Raw genomic sequence first — 23,923 nt, 5'->3', positions numbered from 1 at the left:
AATGGGTCTTTTAATTTCTGGTACATGCTTCCTCAGTTGGTTTGCCCAGTTGATTTCATACAAGGGACACTACTGGCAGATGGCTGAGAAGCTACCCAACTTACTTTTCTCTCTCTCTCTCTTGCGCTGACATTCTCTGATCCTGACGTAGGGGGATTGAGCAGGGGGGCTGTTCGCACACCTAGACGATACGGACGCTCGTCTAAAAATGCTGAAAGATTATCTTCATGTTGCTCCCTTCTGTGCTGCTGCTTCGTGAAGCGACATGCTGCACGGTGCTTCGCATACTTAAAAGCTCGAAGGGCACGTATTGATTTTTGATTGTTTGTTTTTCTCTGTCTGACGGAGGGGGTGTGAGCTGCCGCCTTCAACAGCTTTGTGCCGCGGTGCTTCGCATACTTAAAAGCCAAACAGCCCTATTGATTTGTTTGCTTTCCTCTCTCTTTCTGACAGTCTCTGCTCCTGACGTGCACTCCTTTGAAGAGGAAGATATGTTTGCATTCTTTTAATTATGAGACAGAACTGTCATCTCTGTCTTGTCATGGAGCACAGTTTAAACTTTTGAAAAAGAGACAAATGTTTGTTTGCAGTGTTTGAATAAAGTTCCTGTCTCTCTACAACCTCCTGTGTTTCTGTGCAAATCTGTGACCCAAGCATGATAATATAAAAATAACCATATAAACATATGGTTTCTACTTCGCGGATTTTCACCTTTCGCGGGGGGGTCTGGAATGCAACCCCCGCGATGGAGGAGGGATTACTGTATTTCTAATTCTTGTTTATTGTGATCAATGTATATGTAAGTGAAGGGCTTTTAGCAACAATAAATAATTGAGATTCCTGCTTAAATTCCATACATGTTCAAAGTGATTTTAACTATTTTGTATTGCATATTTCGGAGATGTTCCTGACACATGGTAAATGGTAACAAATAACCATTGTTCAAATAATTTACAATAAGAATTCAAACCAATTAATCAAATAGATTAAACAATTAATTTTAATTTATCTTGGAAAACGTGTTGCTGCACTGCAATACTTAATATAGACCTGAGACATGTTGTTAATTTAAATAGACACAGGAGGGCAGTGTGTAGCCACTTATGCACAACAATGGGACACAGCCACATTTTAGAGTTGTTTATGTTTGTTGCAGTAAAAACACAAATCAATCAAAAGCAATAACAGCTTAGTTTCAGCCAATGCTAATGATATACAGTTGTCTATGATTGGCCATGCATAGTAGTACATGCCACAGCTATGCGTTAAAGACAATAAAATAAATTAATATATAGTGAGTGTGTGTATATATACTGTATGTGTATATTATATATATATATTCATACACAGTGCATCCAGAAAGTATTCACAGCGCATCACTTCTTCCATATTTTGTTATGTTACAGCCTTATTCCAAAATGGATTAAATTCATTTTTTTTCCTCAGAATTCTACACACAACACCCCATAATGACAACCTGAAAAAAGTTTACTTGAGATTTTTGCAAATTTATTAAAAATAAAAAAATTAAGAAAGCACATGTACATAAGTATTCACAGCCTTTGCCATGAAGCTCAAAATTGAGTTCAGGTGCATCCTGTTTCCCCTGATCATCCTTGAGATGTTTCTGCAGCTTAATTGGAGTCCACCTGTAGTAAATTCTGTTGATTGGACATGATTTGGAAAGGCACACACCTGTCTATGTAAGGTCCCACAGTTGACAGTTCATGTCAGAGCACAAACCAAGCATGACGTCAAAGGAAGTGTCTGTAGACCTCCGAGACAGGATTGTCTCGAGGAACAAATCTGGGGAAGGTTACAGAAAAATTTCTGCTGCTTTGAAGGTCCCAATGAGCACAGTGGCCTCCATCATCCGTAAGTGGAAGAAGTTTGAAACCACCAGGACTCTTCCTAGAGCTGGCCGTCCATCTAAACTGAGCAATCGGGGGGAGAAGGGCCTTAGTCAGGGAGGTGACCAAGAACCCGATGGTCACTCTGTCAGAGATCCAGAGGTCCTTTGTGGAGAGTGGAGAACCTTCCAGATGGACAAGCATCTCTGCAGCAATCCACCAATCAGGCCTGTATGGCAGAGTGGCCAGATGGAAGCACTCCTTACTAAAAGGCACATGGCAGCCCCCCTAGAGTTTGCCAAAAGGCATCTGAAGGACTCTCAGACCATGAGAAAGAAAATTCTCTGGTCTGATGAGACAAAGATTGAACTTTTTGGTGTGAATGCCAGGCGTCACGTTTTGGAGGAAACCAGGCACCGCTCATCACCAGGCCAATACCATCCCTACAGTGAAGCATGGTGGTGGCAGCATCATGCTGTAGGGATGTTTTTCAGTGGCAGGGACTGGGAGACTAGTCAGGATAAAGGGAAAGATGACTGCAGCAATGTACAGAGAAATCTTGGATGAAAACCTGCTCCAGAGCGCTCTTGACCTCAGACTGGGGCGACGGTTCATCTTTCAGCTTGACAACGACCCTAAGCACACAACCAGGATATCAAAGGAGTGGCTTCAGGACAACTCTGTGAATGTCCTTGAGTGGCCCAGCCAGAGCCCAGACTTGAATCCGATTGAACATCTCTGGAGAGATCTTAAAATGGCTCTGCACCGACGCTTCCCATCCAACCTGATGGAGCTTGAGAGGTGCTGCAAAGAGGAATGGCTGAAACTGGCTAAGGATAGGTGTGCCAAGCTTGTGGCATCATATTCAAAAACACTTGAGGCTGTAATTGCTGCCAAAGGTGCATCGACAAAGTATTGAGCAAAGGCTGTGAATACTTATGTACATTTCTCAGTTTTATTAATTTTAATAAATTTGCAAAAACCTCAAGTAAACTTTTTTCACGTTGTCATTAATGGGTGTTGTGTGTAGAATTCTGAGGAAAAAAATGAATTTAATCCATTTTGGAATAAGTGTAACATAACAAAATGTGGAAAAAGTGATGCGCTGTGAATACTTTCCGGATGCACTGTGTGTGTATATATATATATATATATATATATATATATATATATATATATATATATAGTAACAGTCAGTACACAAGGGCTGAGAACTGAAGGATGTTCCCTGCAAGACAGAAGATATCAAATTATACTGCCGTGTCTGCTGGAACAGGTTCAGGGTTCTTACCTGGCTGGGAGACTAATATAATGGTAGAATCAAAGGAGTTAACCTGCTTGACCTATTTGCTCCCCCTGATACACTAGATGGCAGCATCTCTGGGCTAGGACTCCCACAAAGACTCCCACTGGGCATGCGGGGACTTGTAGTCCCATAAAGCATTCCTGTTGGGTTCCATGGGGGCCACCAGGGGGAACTGCCAGGATTCGCAATCCTGAATTTCAGGGAATTCCATTTGACCCCGAAGTACTTTCAATTCCAAAGTTAAAATTAAAGAAAGAATTAGAAGAAACACATATAATATATAACATTTATTACTGATTTATTTATTAAATGGTTTACTGTTTCATTATGCAATTTTTTGCATTTGTTTTATACTTTCCACAAATTGTCCTCTATAGTGTACTTCTAACAATGCTCCACTACATGTTTTTCTTTCAAAGCCATGGTCTATTTTAACCATCTATATGTATTAAAATAAAATAATATGTTAGCAATAAAATACACATATAGTTTTATAACTTACAGACTGTGTGTCATGGCTTCCAACTGTTGCCTGTCCTACTTTAAGACTGTCGCTGTCTGCATCTTCTGCTTTCAGGGGTGATTCACCAAATGAGAGAAGAGTGTTGGAGGTCTGTAAGCCACTAGTAGGAATCTTATGAGATGTCAGGTTACCCGAAAAATGTGACATAAAATCCATCACTGAAAAAAATAAATGGTCAGTTGAAATTAATCAAACACACATTGTTTAATAATGGTTATACAAGGGATAAAAAAATACATAAAAAATAATCTAGCCACCAGGAGGGTAAACCATCCCAACTTGGTGCCAGTCCCAAGCCCAGATAAATAGAGAGGGTTAGTGTCAGCAATAGTATCCTTCTGTAAAACTTAAATAAAACCTTAATGATGGAATAAATCTTGACTAGTTGTTTTTTTTAGAATTAAGTGGATAGAACTGGCGAGCTTTGTTGGGCTGAATGACCTGTTCTCATCTAGATTGTTCTAATGTTGAATCCAATCAGCTTCGAAACATGCTAGGGGGTACCTCGTAGGTGACATGTAGGGGTCTAGAATGTTCCCTGTTGAAAGTGAGTATGAGATATCGGGCTAAGAACAGGCTCGGCTAAAGAAGTTAGTCCAGAAGAAGAAGACAAGTGAAAGGAAAGGATATGTTAAAGGTATGAGTGGGAGAGTTGGCAGATTTGAAGAAAAGGAGGAACGTGGGAGTGTTGTGTTTGCAGAAAACTAAATGGAAGGGGAATAAGGCAAGAGAATTGGGAGGAGGATTTAAGTTTTTATATAGTGGAGCAAATGAGCAAGGGAAAAATGGTGTAGATATAGCAGTATCCAAAGAACTAAACGATAAGACAACATGGGTTCTGGAGGCAAAACTAGAAAAACATTGAGTCCATGACAATATCTTAAACTTTGTGAATAGGAGGAGTGAAAAGGTGATGAGTGTCAAGCTGGGCCTTGATTAGTCTGTAATTAATGTCACTTTTGCATATACTCCTAAAGTGGGCTATGAGGGAGATAAGAAGGACATTTTCTGGGCACAAATGGACGAAGAGCTTACAGCAGTACAAGAGGAAGAAAGGGTGATTTTTGGTTGTGATCTAAATGGGCATGTATGAAAGAGTAAAGAGATGACAGAGAGAATACATGAATGGTGGGGAGTAGGGGATAGAAATTGGGAAGGGGACAAGATAGTAGATTTTGCCGTAGCATCTGATCTGTTAATAGTTAACACATTTTTTGAAAATAAAGTAAATCAGCTTTTGACTTGCAGTAGTGGAGGAATGGAAAGTGAAATACTTTCTAATGTGTAGAATATCTCATTTGAAAGAGATAAAGAATTGGAAGGTTATAAATGAGGAAAGTGTGACAGTGCAGCATAAAGTGATGGTGATAAACTGGAATTTCATAGTCAGCTGGAGAATAAAACCAAAACAAGCAGCACCAAGGATAAAGTAGTGGAGATTAAAAGAGGAAGGTGTTAAGGAGAAAGTTTTTAAATGAAATGCAGTCATTTGAGAGAATGGTGGGAGAAGAACAGCAAAGTTGTATTAAGAATAGGTGAAGAGGTGTTGGGTGGGACAACAGGAAAGAGCCCATATGGAGACAAAGAGACATGGTGGTGGAAAAGAGAGGTACAAAATGTGATAAAGGCTAAGAAGGATGCAAAGCAGAAATTGTACCAATCAGGGAAAAAGAAAGATATAGAAACACACAGTATAGGCAGATAAAGAAGGGGGCAAAGAGGGCAGTGGCTTGATCTAAGACACAAGCTTTGGAGAAGGTATATGAAAAATTGGGGAAAATAGCTGTTCTCAGAATCATTCTGTCTCCCTCTAAGGCTAGGAACAAGACAGCAAAGGTTTTTAGTTGAATAAAGTAGATGAAAGGTGAGCAAGGTGTGGTCTTAAATGAGCTGGACAGATCAAGAATATATGAAAGAGGCACTTTAAAAAGCAGTTGAATGAAGAAAATCCAAAGGAAGTATTTTGGGATGGAGTACCAAATGAAGGGTTAGCATATGGTATTTATTAATTTGGAGAAGGCTTATAATAGATTGCCATGTCAAGAGGTCTGGAGGTGCATGAGAAAGAAATGAGTACCAGAGAAGTATGTGAGGATTGTCCAGTGATATGTATGAGAGATTGAGGACTCGGGTTAAAAGCAGTGCTGGGGTAACAGACAAGATCCCAGTTAAAGTAGGTCTGCAGCAGGGATCCTCAACTCTTTGATCTGGTTATGGATGTATTGAGTCATGGAATAAAAGACAAAGCTGCCTGATGCATGCTTTTTGCAGATTACATTGTGTTATGTAGAACAAGAAAAGCGGAGGTGGAGAAATAGTTGGTAGAATGGAGAAGGGCATTGGAAGATAGAGGGTTAAAGATAAAAAGGAAGAAGACTTAATATATGAGATTTAATGATAATCAGGTTTCAGAAGTTAGCCTGCAGAGAGGGAGGGCTATTGAAAAGAGTGAATACATTTAAATATCTAGGATCAGTGGTAGCCCAAGATGGAAAACTATATGCAGTGATAACCCATAGAGCAGAGGTGCCCAATAGATAGATAGATAGATAGATACTTTATTAATCCCAATGGGAAATTCACACGTCGATCGCGATCGACTGGTAGATTGGAAAGGTAGTGCAAATAGATTGCATTGCGTTAAAAAAAATATTTTTTTAGAAGTTAGTCTATCATATACCCTCCCTATGGCATTTGCCACTTGATTGACATACAGTGCAGCCAGTCTGAGATCCCTTTTCTTATAACATACAGGTCATCTCGCACACACGATCAAATGCACAAGCTACTGCAAAACTCTGGCTAAGTGATCTAGTTAGCCTTCCAATTTATATCGACTAAAGAAGGGATATGAAAAAAAAAATTGGTAGGGGAGGCTGGACATGTGGAATTGGAAGAGGAATTTTTTATCTCACAATGTCACAATCGAAGTGCGTTTGTCTGATCCATCAATCTATCATTGCTATTCTAAAGAAGGAAAATGTGGAAAGGCACTTTCAAACAGTTCATAAAAACTACAAAACTGTCTTCCTTTCCGAAAAGCGATCTGAGAAAGAGAAAGGTGAGGGAACTAAAATTGCAGTTAATCAGACAGCCGTCATTTTTCACTTGGCTGAATTCAAAACCAAAGGCAGACACCGAAGCATCGTTCCAGGTGAGTCACTCCATCATTAAGTATAAGAAGTCCTTCCAAGATGGAAAGATGATAAAAGAGGCCCTCGTTGAGGCAGATGGCTAGGGGGAAAATCCTGCTGAGATTTCGAGACCCCTGGCCAGAGATAAAGGAGGTTCTCCTTGTCATTAAACATGCAGAATACAAGCAACTTAATAACGATCAATGGCTGCTAGATTTGGCATTTTTTTACCGATCTGACCAACATGTTGAATGAGCTTAATTTACAGCTGCAAGGAAAAGACAAAACCATGGTTAATATGATTAGCTCAGTTAATGCTTTCAAATGAAAAATGCAAAATCTGTCCTCAAAGCTGCAGCACCATAATTTGGGGAACATCCAAAACCTCGCGTCAGAGCTGAAGACACAATGGAAGGCGTGTGCGCAACTTGACAGCATATGCTACACAGAGCAGATTGAAAAATTGTCTGTCTGACTGATGCTTTCAAGACTTTGCTTTACTTGAGCCAATCGCTATATTTATGTGCTATCCATTTAGGGAAGATGTTGAGGGTGATTCACTCGCATCAAAAATTGCAACACTGTTTCACCTAAAACTCCTCTACAGTGGAGGATGAGATTTTGACACTACAGGATGACATTCAGCTGAAGTCTGGGGCTCATGGACAGTTTTGGAACTTATTCACAGAGGAAAAGTACCCAAACATGAGGAAATGTGCTCCCTCCTTGACTGCATTATTCAGCTCTACTTATTTATGCGAGTCAGCCTTTTACCACATGAAGATTATTAAGTCCAAATACCGTAGTGACCATAAATGTATTGAATTATTATTGTGCCATAAGAGTTATTGAGTTATGCAAGGTACGGCAACATATATTTTATATATAAAGTATACTCTGTGTATATATATATACTCGCAAGCCGAAAAAGTGTGGGCACCCCTGCCATAGAGTAAAATGTAGAAGGAATACTTAGAAGAAGGTATCAGGAGTACTGTGTGATCAAAGAATTATGGCAAAGGTTAAAGGTAAGGATTTTAAGTCAGTGGTAAAACCAGCAATGATGTATAGAGCTGAGACATGAGCAAACAATGTATAATACATTCATTTCTTTGATGAAACTTTGCATTCCACGACAATATTAGACCTTATTCATAAACTATAAATATATGGACAATCCGAGTTAATTCCCAACTACATCAAGCTGATGCACCACTTAAATACAAAGCACACAATGAACCAAAAGGATGAAAAAATAAAAACACATATGCTATGTTGAGTTCTATGGCCATCACAATAATATTTTTGTTTTCTTATTACATTTTTTTGTTTTTAGTCACAGTGAAAGCACATTTCTGTATCTACACTGAAGAAGCACATTAATGTGTTAAATTTTTTCACTTTGTTTGGTGGGTGAAAAACATGAACATGAGTACAAAAAGTTAGCAAAAGTTAAAATTGACATACCATGGATGTCCAAATTTTAGGAGATGTGATGAAATGTTTGGAGAATGTGCCAAGGTTTTTAGGCAGTAAACTACATACTTAGCCAACTCTGAGTATTATATGTTGCCAACTGTTAACAATGTCACAATGTCATGTTTCAAACAGAACGTTATATTTCTTGTTTTATGTTCTGAAATCACATTACAATCTGTCCCAGTCCAGATATTTACACTGTGGAAAACGCTGGCAGCAAGCTATGAACATGCAATGTAACTTAAACAGTGGATAAGTGGATTGTACTGGTAGACAGTGAGACAGAGCTCACCTGATGTCCGCAGGAAACACTTCACTGATAATGTGTAAAGGTAGTGCCTCCACCCACATGCTTAGAAGAACCCTTAACTAGTTCATGGTGTAAAGCAGCCACTTCTGAAGCCTTTGTAATCATGACATTGTAAGGTCATGGTTGGCAAACAGCAGCCAGCCATCATCAGCTACAACAGTGCAAATGTTTGGACTAAGATGGACAGTGGTGTGATTGCAAAATAAACCATCTGTAAGTAAAAAAAAATTAGGGGTGGCACGTGAATGTAAAGAACCTGGCTAAACTCTGAGATTATACTATGGACTCTGCATGGTGCCATTTCTCTTCTGCTAAAACATTCTTTTTAATGGCAGGCTTCAGAACACCAACTATAGCATCATGATTAATGGCTCTTGTTTCCCACACTTTCAATGAACACTGTTATTTTGAGTCAGTACCATGGCAATAAAATATGCCAAAACACTTAACAAGCTACTCAACAGCATTTTTCAGTTCCGGGGATTAGTCTGGACTCTCTTGAGCCAGAAGCAGAGAAAAGATGCTTGACTATGATGCTGGATATCATAAACAATGTCTCATACTCTCTGCATGAAGCTCTGCTCAACCTGAACAACACAAAGCTAATTCTTGGTGATGCTTAAGGGTGGGCTACAGATGCGTTTTTTTTTTGTTTTTTTAATGAGCTGCTATTGAAGTTTTTTTTTTATGGATAACTAATGTTTCTTTTTCATTTAAATATGTTAATTTAATTGTGAACATTATCTTTTAATTATTTTATCATTTAGACATTTGTATTAAGTACAGATTTAGTGTAATTTGATGGCTGCTTATATGTATCAGATGTTGTAATACTTTATTTGTCCCAAGAGAACTCTGTTGTATCTATCAGTGCTGCCTTAAAGCTTTACTAAAGTAATATGGCACATGTTTGATTTGGCATGCAACACAGTATACTGTCCTACTTGTCATCTGACGGCTATCAATCAGTCAAAATTTACGTGCTACTTAAAATATACACAAAAATACTTTTCTTTAATACAAAACAGAGTACTTACCATCTCCTTTAGCAAGATCAGCGCTTGACTTTTGAAAACTATAATCTAAAAAAAAAAAAAAAAAAAAGGATTCTTACATTAAAATGTAGTACCGTCTTTTTCCGAAAATAAGACACTGTCTTACTTTCTTTTTTGGTCCAAAATACGCACTAGGGCTTATTTTCGGGGGAGGACAAAAATAAAAGTATATTTATATATTTTTATTTAATATTTATTTATTTTACACAGAATACAGAAATTTAAATTTATTCAATTACAGTCATGTCATCTTCTTCTGGAACATCGTCATAAATCAAGATTTACACCCCTGGAGTCTTCCACAATTCCCTTTTTGTACTCGACGGAATAGCTCTTTCGTTTTGTACTCATTTTAACTGCGGTTAAAAATTATTCACTTTATAAAAAATAAAATTACGTATGAGGAAATAATCAGACTTACAAGACTGAAATGAACAAACATTGTATCTGCACTGTCGCTCAATGTAGACTGCTGCCTTAACGAACAATTATTTATAGTGTGCGCCAACGACGCGTTCCGTCGCATTCCGCATATGCATGCCCCCCTCCACCCCCTCTCCACCTCATTCGACCATACTCTGCGATACGCGCGACGCAGTACAACACAGCAGAGCAGAGCGGACACAATATTTACGGTATGTATTCATGCTGCCTTATGTTGTATTTTTAAGATAAATTCCAAGAATTAATTTGAAACGAACTGTAGAGGTAAACAATGAATTTCTCGGAATATTTTATTTCAAACATTTCTCTGAAATACGAGTATTAGGGAAGCTAAACATACTTAATAAATCAACAGCATTTTTTAACGAATTCTTTTTTTCACATTATTTTAACTAGGGCTTATTTTCGGGGGAGGGGTTATATTACAAAAAGTTCCGAAAATCTCGATAGGGCTTATTTTCGGGGGATGTCTTATTTTCGGAAAAAGACGGTAGTAGTAGGAATTTTCAGAATGTGTGTTTCTGGCTTTTCCTGTGGCATACAAAACTAAAACCTTGTTCATGGAATATTCCCAGAAATACAACTTTACATTAAATGTTGAGATATTCTCTTTTTCTCTATTACTTAAATAATCTGAGAAAAAAATAATGATTGGTACCAAGCTCCTAAATTTGTACATTTGATTTGTTTTTCACAGTCCCAGCTAGAAGAAAAACATGGAAAAACTGGTTGCTGGTAGGTCAGATTAAGTGTCTTTGATTTGAGTATGTATTTCCAGAACTGTGGGTGTTCTGTAGAACAAGGCGACAGCAATTGTGAGAGAGAATGGAATTAGAAGATTACTTGGACTGGTCTGAATTCAAGCAAAGATCATAACCAGGAATAATGTTATTAAACAAACGGAGCTAAGCATGGGTAGCCATGATGGTGGTCAAAGAAACAGTGTTAAGTCAGTAGCCAAAAAGAGGACATTTAGCCAAAAAAAAATTAATTAATATTCAGAGTGCAGAAAAGGTTGTTGTATTAAGTAAACTCAAAGCTTTTAATAAGAAATGGCACTACGGTTTTTTTTTATTATTATTATTTTTGTTAAAGAATCTAATTTTGGACAATCAGGAATACAAGACGCTAACATTCACATAGTACTTTCACAGCAATGACATCATGCATCACACATTCTAGCCTAGCAAGTAACCATCAACAAAACAATATCAAGATGGCTGTTCCCACAAACCAAACAACTTGCATCATGAATAATTTTATAATTGTTTATAAATGTAATTTAATATAACAATTCATATAGGGCAAGCCAGGTCTTTTGTCTCTTGATGATCTCTTAGCTTCAGAAACCTATTTAGATAGATAGATACTTTATTAATCCCAAGGGGAAATTCACATACTCCAGCAGCACCTTACTGATACAAAAAAACAAAAAAGACAATATGTTTGTATAATGTTAATGTTTACACCGCAACCCCCCCACCCCCACTCCGGGTGGAACTGAAGAGTCGCATAGTTTGGGGGAGGAACGATCTTCTCAGTCTACAAGTGGAGCAGGACAGTGACAGCAGTCTGTCGCTGAAGCTGCTCTTCTGTCTGGAGATGACACTGTTTAGTTTAACAACATTTTAACAACACACAAGGCTTTAATAGCTGGTACTGTGTTTATATGTTTATGGTATCTGTAGGTTTTAGATAACATAATATCACTGTACAACTATATACTAAATAAACTGAAGCTGGCTGCATTATAGGCTAAACTAAGCATCATCAGAGAAGATACTCAGCACCTGGTGATGCCTATGAATTGCAGGCTTCAAACAGTCATTGCATGCAAGACATATGCAACAAAGAACTAAATACAACTATTTTAATATACCTGCCATTGCTAAGTCCCAAACAGTATGGTGCCCTGGAATAGGGGGACTGTATTGAAAAAGAGCTGAAATTTCTACATTGCTTGACTAAAATGTATAAAAATACCTTTAAATTATAATCTGCAATATTGCACTTTAACACTAGAATTACCAAAGCCTACAAAAAAACTTGTAAATCCGTCCCACCTTAAATCCCTTCGCTCGCACCTCTCCGTCAGTCTTGTAAATGTTTCGATAAGCAGCAAGAAGCCTGCTATCACATCCCCCCACCGCCGCACAATTTTCTCAACTCAAGTCTGTTTACCTGCGTGTCAGTTGTATAGAGTGAGAAGTCAAGCAAAATGACACCTTTTATGAAGATTGTATCGTTATTTGGAACACATGCATTTCATGTGTGTTCTGTGTCTACAACAATCCATGTAAACACATTGTTAAAACAGAAACTTTTGTCATGTTTTAGTAGTAATTGACAAAATGTAGACATGAAGTGTATAATGTGTGAAGCTTTAAGTCCAAATATCAAGTAAACACTTTCACAAAAGGTACAAATATAACAGAACAAGTGCGCTTCTATTCAAGAATATAATTGCAGAAAAAAAAACCCACGTTAGGGTGCAACATTGACATGCTTTGGATATGACCACTTTGGTGGCGCAACAGTAACAACTGTTGACTTGTAATCAAAACTTCACGGGTTTGACCCCAGACGACTATGTTTTGAGAAGTGAGCTGCTTTTATTCTTACTATTTTAGAATAAAAACATACATTTGATTTGAGTCTGTAACAACCGGTATAAATTTAGTTTTATTCTCTCAGTCGCATTCACGCTTCCCCTGATCTGACAATGGGGTGTATTCACATAAAGACGTCCTATAACAGAGGTGAACTCAGATGATGACTAGGGTTCTACATTGGAGAAAGAATTCATGTCACACTTTTGCCATCGCTGTATTTTGTATATCTAAATGGGAAGCTCTGCAGTCTACTTGTGACTTTATGCTGTAGGAAGATTAGTAAATAAATCAAGGTAAATAACATTCGATCTGGCTCTTATATACAAAGTACAGCGACGGCAGCTTCCACGCTAGTGTTTAGATCTTTTTGTACAAGAAGAAATTAATTTGGGTTTTGACATCTTGCAAACAAAAACATTTACTGTACATATCAAAATATTATTAGTTACTTACCATCTCGTATAGGGGAGAACACATCACTAAGGCTATTTCGGCCAACTGAGTCAAATTTGTCAAGACTAGGAAGCCCATCAGTTCCCTTAATGCTGTCAGTTTCTTTTGACGGGAACACATCCAAACTGGTGCTGTTAGGTATTCCTACAAAAAAAGAAACAAATGTTCCCAAAGATTTTTTTTTTTTTTAATTAGGTATGCTAAATGGTTAAATATTCTAATGCATGACTAATTAGCAAACATAAACAGTATAAAATTTAACACTGAAGTAGTTTTTTGATTACATGTTTAGTGTCAAACTGTTGCTTTATTTAAATAACCATTTTAGCCTATTCTACTGTACATTAAACTCTAAACCATATATTTGCAATGAGTTATTTGAAGATTGCTCATGCCCTGTATTTAATGAGTGGTGGGTACAACAAATACATAACGGGTTAGACTCAAACCGTTTATTTTAAGAAATAATACTACCACAATACATTTATATTTGCACATGTTCAAATATATAGCCTAAATATGCCAATTCTTTATTAAATCGATTAATCTTAAATGGATACGTTTTATCCATGTGTCAATTTTTATTACCACATTCTACTATTCTACTACAGGATTACAAGTGAATTCTAGTAGCACCGTTCTTAAGGTGGGAATTAAACTTCAGAACACTTAAAACTCACATACACCCAATTACTCGCTCACTCACTCACTCAGCCATTCATTTGTTCATACTGGGTCAATTTAGAGATTACTCTTGCCTGCACATGATACCAAAGTAACCATAAGAAAACCCTCACAAAGATAAGAAAAACATGCGATATCCAAAAAGACAGGCTCTTGCTTTTTCTGACACTGAATTAAAAAAAAAAAAAGCTGGTGCCACCAACTATTTGTTTACACAACCACTCTCAATCATACTTGGATGGTCTGGAGTGCTGTGAAAAGGTATTTGTGCCCCCTCCCATATATCCTGTTTCCACCTGTTACTCTCTAGCTTTGTGTATTTACCAAAATGAATGGCTTCAGATCTTCAGACAAAATGTAGTATTAGTGAAGTGACTGAACGCAGCAGGAATGATCACTTTGATGAATCAAACCTGTTCAAAAAAACACATTACACAATTGATAAGGTACGAACAGAATATGAAACCGATTGTGGATTTGCGTACAGCCACTGAAACTTTGTGACGGCACGAGACTTCAGGTCACGTGTCTGCAAAACAACCTCATTGAGGCAACTATTTTTACTGGCGGTGGCTCAGGGGAGAGAGTTTTTATTCCTCGCATCCCCGTTATACCCTCTGATCTCCCATTTCAATTCAAACGCCTACAATTTCCACTAAGGCTCTGCTTCGCAATGACAATTAATAAGTCTCAGGGACAGACCCTACAAAAGGTTGGCATTGATTTGAGGCAGGACTGCTTTTCACATGGCCAACTGTACGTTGCATGCTCAACAGTAAGCCACCACACAGCTTGGTCATATTACAAGCAGAGGGGCGAACTGACAACGTGCTATACAAAGAGATCCTTAACAAATAATTATTGATACGTTTTCCCTCGGTTTAAAAAGGTTTACTTTTCTTCTTAATAAAAATTTTAAAGCAGTACTTCGCCGCTGCAAAGCGCGGGTATTTTGATATATATATGTATATATTATATATATATATGTATATATTATATATATATATATATATATATATATATATATATATATATATATATATATATACACACTAGGGGGCTCTGCCCCCTGCTCGCTTCGCTCGCCAACCCCTGGTGTTGGGAATGACAAAGAGCGTGATGTATGAATGAGATATAGAATAGTGTGACGGTGTAGATGATGCAAATAGAAAGCAAACAATAAAGTGTGTGGCACAGTGTAAAGGTTTATTTGAAAATTTCTTTGTACACGCCGTTTAAGTGTAAAAGGTAATTCCAGCTCAGAACTTGTAAGGTCAATGAAGATGGTTATTGTTGTGATCAGAGTCAAGTTTGTCAGAGCTTAGAAAGAGTTGTGTCTCTCCAGGAAGTAATGGAATGACTTGGGTATTTATGTTTTGCACATTAATATTTTTTGGAACTAATATAGTGCGTTGTGTTAAAAGGGGCATTTGGTCTAATGAGATTGCTGTTCCAAATCTCTCTGTAACTAAGTTGTCGCAGATAAAGGCTTGAGGAATTGTAATAATATGTGGCTGAAGTCCATCTGTATTGGTGAGTGTACCATCTCTCAGTTGTAATAAGCAATTGTTATGATTTGGTTCTGGACATCGTATCTTTTTTACTAACTGTATCTTTTGAAAGCAATGCCAATTGTCTGCGTATTTTAAGGTGCACTGAACAATAGCTGAGTGCATGGCATCTGGAAGAATAGCTAAGCACTGTCTAAAATTTCCTCCTCATAAAAGTACCTTTCATCCAAATCGAATATTATTATTCATAAACGTTTGTAGAAGTTTATGAATGGTGTTGAGTAAGTGACTTCATGCCATTGTACATTCATCAATAATTAACATTTTTTCAAGACGGATGTCACGTGCAGTGCCACCGTTAATGTTCATAGTGGATACCGATTTGTAGGATCTAATGCAGTTGATAAAGATTTCACTTTCAGGTACATCGTTAGTTAGAAGCTTTTGTAGATATTCAGTATATGAATGTAAAGAAGGCAGTCTAATTTGACCCTTTTGACAACAACGTGTAAATGTATTACTTGTATTGCCAGTTGTTTCTTCAGGGAAGTGAACTGAATGACAATGATTGCAAATGACATTCATCAATCCGAATGAATTTTCCTGGTGTATGTTTTGCTTGTGCCGTTTGAGAGGCGCGTTGTTGCATGTGTAGTATTTGGGACGTGTTGTTTTGGAGCTGTAATCGATTTGCCTGTGCTGTGTGAGAAGCCTGTTGTAGCCTTCCTTGCCGTTAACGTATGTCTGAGACGGGAGGTGTTTCGTTTTGAATCCGTGCCTGTTGCGATGCAGCACTTTGATTGATAGATTGCGTCATGTGGATCTAGGATGTAGATTTGTGCATATTTGCGTTGTTGATTTGTTTCAGGGTGCACTGTTCCAATGCGATGCAGTATTTGTGCACATATGGGAAAGCAGTATGGGCCATTGCCTTTTGGTGGCCTGATATTTACTCCGGTAGATGCAAAAGCAAATGAACTATTGTAGGATCTAATGCAGTTCATAAAGTTTTTACTTTTAGGTACATCGTTAGTTAGAAGCTTTAGTTGAGCTTTGCGTTTTTGGAGTCGAGACATTTTTTCTTTTAGAAATATGGATAAGTAATAAGGAGTATTGCACTCACTGTTAATATGGAGCCTTTTCTGCGGTTGAACGGTTAATAGTGCCTTATTGTAATGAGATCCACCTATGCTGCATAGCCGTCTATTTTGTTGTTTCTTTCGTGTTCGTGTGTTTGTTCCTGTTATCCTTTCCTTTTCGTTTTGTACCCGTGACCGTGTATTCATGACTTGTTTCTTTCTCAGCATGCGAAATATGGATAAGTAATAAGGAGGATCACAGTCACTGTTAATATGTTTCCTTTTCTGCAGTTGAACGGTTAATAGTGCTTTATTGTAAGGAGATCCACCTATGCTGACACCTATGCTGTCTAGTGTGAAGGTGTTGACGTTCACTTTAGAATATGTGGCTTTGGGTGTCACTTCTTATGGATGTGTGTGTGTGTGTGGGGGGGAGGATTGTTGTTCCGCGAGCGTCTTCTTTCCCCCTCTTTGTGTGTGTCCCGTCCCTTGCTTGTAGGGTCTGTGGGGTGGTTTTGTGTTCTTTTTTTTGTGTTCCATGGGCTTGTTGAATCCCCCTCTTGGTGTGTGTCCCATCCGGTGCCTGTAGGGGGGGGGGGGGGGGGTTGCCTTGCTGTTGTGCGCGAGCCTCTTTTTTTGGGTCTAGTTTCGTGTGCAATGTGTTTCGTGCTTTGCCTGCGTTTGACTACTTTTTTATGTGCCTTTTCCTTTCTTCGGTGCTCGTTGCGCGTCATTTCTCCTTTTTTGTCTTTTTTCTGTGCTCACTCCTTTTTTCCGTGGTCTTGTCCGCCTCTCGTGGCCCCTCATCCGCCTCTCGCGGCCTCTTTTGTCCCCCTCTCGCGGCTCCTCATCCGCCTCTCGCGGACTCATTTTGCGCCTGCGCAGTACGTCTTTTTGCAGCAACGGCCCATGGCCGGATGTGCCTGCGTCCATCATCCTGTGTGAGGATTGTTGTTGCGCGAGCGTCTTCTTTCTTTTTGTGTTCCTGTGTCTTGTTGAATCCCCCTCTTTGTGTGTGTCCCGTCCCTTGCTTGTAGGGTCTGTGGGGTGGTTTTGTGTTCTTTTTTTTGTGTTCCATGGGCTTGTTCAATCCCCCTCTTGGTGGGGGGGGGGGGGTTGCCTTGCTGTCGTGCGCGAGCCTCTTTTTTTTTTTTTTTTTTGGGTGTAGTTTCGTGTGCAATGTGTTTCGTGCTTTGCCTGCGTTTGACTACTTTTTTATGTGCCTTTTCCTTTTTTCGGTGCTCGTTGCGCGTCATTTCTCCTTTTTTGTCTTTTTTCTGTGCTCACTCCTTTTTTCTGTGGTCTTGTCCGTCTCTCGCGGCCCCTCATCCGCCTCTCGCGGCCTCTTTTGTCCCCCTCTCGCGGACTCTTTTTGCGCCTGCGCAGTACGTCTTTTTGCAGCTCCGGCCCATGGCCGGTTGTGCCTGCGTCCATCATCCGGTTTAGCATTCTCGGTTAGTAATATGGATATGTACATAAGTATGTATGTATATATATATATATATATATATATATATATATATATATATATATATATATATATATATATATATATATATCACGGCATTCGTAGTCTGTGTCACAATCTGATTGTATGGGTGGTTACCTACCAGGTAACGCTTGTGGTTGGCCAGCAATCTGCTAACATCTGCCACGGTGCCCTCAGTTTGTGAGGAGCAGATCATAGAATGGTTGAAATAGTTTACTGTCAAATAAATGCAAAGAGTACACAACACGTGTTTCGCCCTCATTCTGGGCTCATCAGGTGTACACACTCCACTGCACTCCCTCTCAGGAATCGAACCTCGGACGTGTGGTTCGTTTATTTGACAGCATGTAGATCGGGGTAATTACATTCACGGCATTCGTAGTCTGTGTCACAATCTGATTGTATGGGTGGTTACCTACCAGGTAACGCTTATGGTTGGCCAGCAATCTGCTAACATCTGCCACGGTGCCCTCAGTTTGTGAGGAGCAGATCACAGAATGGTTGAAATAGTTTACTGTCAAATAAATGCAAAGAGTACACGACACGTGTTTCGCCTCTGGTGCTGACGTCCGAGGTTCGATTCCCGAGAGGGAGTGCAGTGGAGTGTGTACACCTGATGAGCCCAGAATGAGGGCGAAACACGTGTCGTGTACTCTTTGCATTTATTTGACAGTAAACTATTTCAACCATTCTATGATCTGCTATGTATATTTGTGTTTGTGTGTGTGTATATTATATATATATATATATATATATATATATATATAAGACAGCAACACTCATAACAATAACAACACAATTACATTGACAATCATGTTACGTTATTTTTAAAATGTTTCCTTTTCTTTTTCATAACCTCTTTAACACACTACTTCTCCACTGCGAAGCGCGGGTATTTTGCTAGTAATCAATAAAATTTTGGAATAAGCTCTTAAAGCACCGAGGAAGTAATTATCTCCGCATTTCCTTTTCCTCTCCATTCATCTCTACTGGCCTATTAAACTCATCAATTTAGGTATGTTTACAAGTCTTAAGTTTTACCCCATTGGCCATGCTCTCTCTGCTCAGATTAAATAAGATGAAATCAAACAAATCACCAGGACCAGATAATATTTATCCTCATGTTCTTAAGGAGGCTAGTGAGTACATATATAAACCCTTGACGCATATTTTTAGGAAGTCACTGCGCACTGGAGAGATTCCGAAGGACTGGAAAATGGCAAATATCATCCCATTATATAAAAAGGGTGACAGGGCAGATCTAAGCACTGGGAGGTGGGAGTTCAGGGTGATGTTTGTAGATGGGTGCAGAATTGGTTCAGACACAGGAAGCAGAGGGTGATGGTGCGAGGAACCTCATCAGAACTGGCTGATGTTAAGAGTGGTGTTCCACAGGGGTCAGTGCTAGGGCCGCTGCTATTTTTAATATATACAGGTACTCGTCGACATACGACCTATGCAAGTTACGACTGTTCGACTTTACGACGCATTTGACTGTTTCCCCTGCCAGCTGTTGGCAGCGCCAGTTTCCTGCACTCTCAAGTCTCGCTACGCAGCAGTAAAAATATACGCAGCAGTGTTGCCCCACGTGTGTTTGTGTCTTGTTGTTTTGGCAATTTTCGATAATAATATAACCCTAACATATAACCCTATAATATTAACACTAATAGCAGCTTTCTACTCAAAACGGCAAACTTGAGAAGCTGCCAGCATCAAACCCAGAAGCTCTTGATTGGGCAGTTCTTAGGATTGCACTACGCAAGCAGTCGCATCAACTGCTTACCGCAACCTGCTTTCTTTTTTCTTCTTGAATAAAAGCGCACTTGTTCTGTTATACTTGTACTTGTGAAAGTGTTTATTTGATATTTGGACTTCAGGCTTCACACCAGTCATTCTCAGTCACACACACCACTCACATCCACATCCACAGTTATCCCAGTCTCGTTCGTGCACAAGTTTTATATACAATCATCACATTCAAATGTTAACAGTTCCCACACACAACTACTGACTCCCAATCAAGAGCTTCTGGGTTCGATGCTAGCAGCTTCTCGAGTTTACCGCTTTGAGTAGAGAGCTGCTGTTATTGTTAATATTATACAATAAAAACATACATTTGATTTACGTCTGTAACAACCGCTGTAAATTTATAGTGCTTGTCAAAGTTAGCATTCACACTCGCCCCGATATGACACTGCTCTTTTCAAATAAAGACGCGCTATAACAGAGGTGAACTCAGATCAGAGAAAACAGAAGCCCTCCCCGCAAGAAATGTCGACTCACAGTGTATGAATGGCGTATGGAAGAAGTGTGTTAAGCGTTATGTAAATACTTTTGCTGGATTTAACAGTGAACAAGAACTTGATGAGATTCGTGAAGAAATAGTGAAACTGTCAAAAGACCTTTCATTGGAATGTGAAATGGAAGATGTCGAGGAGTTGCTAGACCGGGAATCAGGTGAACTTATGAATGAAGAGCTGATAGAATTGGAAGAAGAAAGAGTGGCGGAAGAAGAAACAAGAGAATTGGAGTAAGACGAAGAGGAGGAGGTGCCACAAACAATGTTCACCACAAAGGGATTGTCAGAAGATTTATCTCTACTGAATAAACTCCTCGCTCATTTTGAAAAAATGGACCCAAATATTGAACGATTTGCGAGGATTGAACGGATGGCACGCAACACATTTCGTCCTTATTGCGAAATTTATGAAGAGAAAAAAAAACAAACAATTCAGACGAAGCTCACTATGTTTATGAAAAGAGCAACTCCTCCCATCACCCCATCTGCAGCCTCACCTGATCTGATGAAGGCAATATCGACAACCCGCAGCCAAGCACCAGTGGTGCCAGGAATTAAATGTACAGTACAGTATTTCTTGTTTTGTACGTTTTCCACATATTAAACAAATTGTACTGTAGTATGCTGTGTTTGTCTTAGAAAGTAAGAAAATTTTGATAAAATATTACTTTAAGATGATTACAATATTATTACCCAGTCTAATATTCTTACCTTAAATTAACATAGGCCGACTTACGTCCAGATCAACTTACAACCAGTCAGTCGGAACCAATCGCGGTCGTAAGTCGACAAGTACCTGTATATATAAATGATTTAGATAGTAATATAAGTAACAAGCTGGTTAAGTTTGCAGATGATACCAAGATAGGTGGATTAGCAGATAATTTGGAATCCGTTATATCATTACAGAAGGACCTGGATAGCATACAGGCTTGGGCAGATTTGTGGCAGATGAAATTTAATGTCAGTAAATGTAAAGTATTGCACATTGGAAGTAAAAATGTTAGGTTTGAATACACAATGGGCGGTCGGAAAAATCGAGAGTACACCTTATGAGAAGGAATTAGGAGTCATAGTGGACTCTAAGCTATCGACTTCCCGACAGTGTTCAGAAGCCATTAAGAAGGCTAACAGAATGTTAGGATATATAGCACGATGTGTGGAGTACAAGTCCAAGGAGGTTATGCTCAACCTTTATAATGCACTGGTGAGGCCTCATCTTGAGTACTGTGTGCAGTTTTGGTCTCCAGGCTACAAAAAGGACATAGCAGCGCTAGAAAAGGTCCAGAGAAGAGCGACTAGGCTGATTCCAGGGCTACAGGGGTTGAATTATGAGGAAAGATTAAAAGAGCTGAGCCTTTACAGTTTAAGCAAAAGAACATTAAGAGGTGACATGATTGAAGTGTTTAAAATTATGAAGGGAATTAGTCCAGTGAATTGAGACTGTTATTTTAAAATGAGTTCATCAAGAACACGGGGACACAGTTGGAAACTTGTTAAGGGTAAATTTCACACAAACATTAGGAAGTTTTTCTTTACACAAAGAACGATAGAAACTTGGAATAAGCTACCAAGTAGTGTGGTAGACAGTAAGACGTTAGGGTCTTTCAAAACTCGACTTGATGTTTTCTTGGAAGAAATAAGTGGATAGTACTGGCGAGCTTTGTTGGGCTGAACTGCCTGTTCTCGTCTAGAGTGTTCTAATGTTCTAATGTTCTCAGGGGTGGGGGTCGACTTGTTTTTTCAATCCTATTTTTTGCAAAAATTGATCGATTTGTATGAATGATTACAATAAAATTATTAAAAAAAAAAAAAAAAAAAAACACTGCTGGGAAGATGTAATTCTATTATTTATCAAAATTTAAGATGGAAAACATTGTGCCTTCATTAGTGATTCACTACCCACAAAGTTAACTCATAAGAACACTCTGCTAAAACATGTAAAATAAAATAAACACTGCTCTTAACTAGGGAGATGTGACATAAGCAAAGCTCTTTGTGATCTCATATGGCTCTCTACATAATCTTCTGAAAAAACTAGCTATGTTAATTTTCCAAGACAATTGGCCTCAGTTACAGTGCCAAGGGTTAATTGGATGCATCAGAATTACAATGTAAATAACGGAGTACTTTTCTGTATACAAATCCTTTTTTTTTTTTTTTTTTTTACTTTTTTTGTCTCTCTCTCTCCCTCTCCCCCCCAAAAAATCAAAAATTTAAAATGGTACTGTACCAGCATATTAGAATTTTCAGTACCGAAAGTAAATATCAGCATTCCTCTCAATCCCCTCAACCCCCAACACTACCTGCAGACACTCTCTAGTCTAGATGTGGAAAGACATCCACTTTGTAGACTTTGCAACAAGAAACCACAGGCTTCTATGCAACTATGTGATTAGGATTTCATGACTATCAAGACAGAAGCAGTGATGGCATGGTACATCAAGGAGGCTGGGGTAAAATGGGGTAGTTTTGGAGTTATCTGTTAATTGCTTCAAAAATGTTTTGGTACCACTACTGAGGTCCAAATGCTGGTATTGATACTGAAGTCAAAATTTTAGTACCAATACTACACGACTATGGAACAAACTCAATGCTTTAAGCATTCTAGCCTACATATAAGAACAGGTAAAAAGAAATCATATTGTGAACTAGTAAAAAGTCCACCTCCTATATGTTCTGTCCATGGGGGATCCCTTTAGTGAGCTCTGCCAGCATTTAAACTGACCAAGGCATGATCAACAAACCAATTTCTATATATTTTATACGGCATCATGTGGAGTTACAAGGAGGAAGCCACTTGCTAACCATGTATTCTTTGAGCTTCACCTGACTTTTCATTGTCTACATCACATTTTCTAAGCAGTGCCATCGTCTTTTTTTTTCCTGTGAGGGACAGATGTCCTTCTTCACTTGCTACCAGCCATTTCTCTGTATGACTGTAGCCTCAGCTTGTACAGTGGCACTGTGCGGCTTTTGGCGTTCACTTGTCCGAATTACACACCCCATTTCTCTTTGCAATCACAACTGAAGTGATAAAAGGAAACACTGCCCAAGAACAACCTGCTCGGTACAGTTTTTTTACTGACAAATAAAGAGAAAAAAAAACTAATCTCAGCTAATTTTCTTTGTTCTACATTGTCAAAATATTTTTAACTAAATCAGTCAAAGCATTTTTGAGATTTTGGGGTATTTAGTTTTTCTATTGCAAGGGAGGTTAACCTCTAATTTTCTTACTGGTTACATCATCCTGACAAATGTCAGCTTTATAACGAAATGGAAAATAGTGTCTTTGTTGATTAGTGAGTGACTGTGTTACGGAGTGAATCGACTTAGCATTAATTATATACAAATTTATGTAAAGACACATATTTGGTTCTGACTAATGTGTTGTTACTCATTTTCATTGCTTAGTGCACTGAAAGAGGGCAGGGGAACGTCTTTTTGTTAGGGGTGTCATTTTTCCAATGCTGACTTTGGATACAAGATGCTGTATCTGTTTCACTGCATTCTGTGTTCACCGCACGGCGAAAACCTGGCCAAACACCATCAGCATGCAGATACATTACTTTATGTCATTTTCGGCAATAACATATATACACCACATCTGATGTAAATTACGCTAAACTAATCTAGCATACCTAGCAAACTGTACATAACATAACCTGGCCTAAAACATACATCACATAAATAAT

General features: G+C 38.6%; 1 protein-coding gene across 3 annotated transcripts in view; it reads right to left on the bottom strand.

The window, feature by feature from the left end:
* The window catches only part of nedd1 (NEDD1 gamma-tubulin ring complex targeting factor), a 753,979-nt gene that overhangs the window by 683,462 nt on the left and 46,594 nt on the right, over positions 1 to 23,923 (bottom strand). For all 3 annotated transcript variants that reach the window (XR_007934374.1, XM_028809018.2, XM_028809027.2), the window contains exons 9-11: positions 13,167 to 13,310; positions 9,640 to 9,684; positions 3,659 to 3,837 (exon numbers count right to left, since the gene is read on the bottom strand). Coding sequence is in view for 2 of the 3 variants with exons in the window: in XM_028809018.2 (XP_028664851.1) it covers positions 3,659 to 3,837; positions 9,640 to 9,684; positions 13,167 to 13,310 (368 nt within the window). In the remaining variant the exon portion in view is untranslated. The remainder of the gene's footprint in view (positions 1 to 3,658; positions 3,838 to 9,639; positions 9,685 to 13,166; positions 13,311 to 23,923) is intronic.

Source organism: Erpetoichthys calabaricus, chromosome 1 (assembly GCF_900747795.2).
Source record: "Erpetoichthys calabaricus chromosome 1, fErpCal1.3, whole genome shotgun sequence".
NCBI classification, from domain to species: Eukaryota; Metazoa; Chordata; class Cladistia; order Polypteriformes; family Polypteridae; genus Erpetoichthys; species Erpetoichthys calabaricus.
This window is presented reverse-complemented; position numbering and strand designations above follow the sequence as displayed.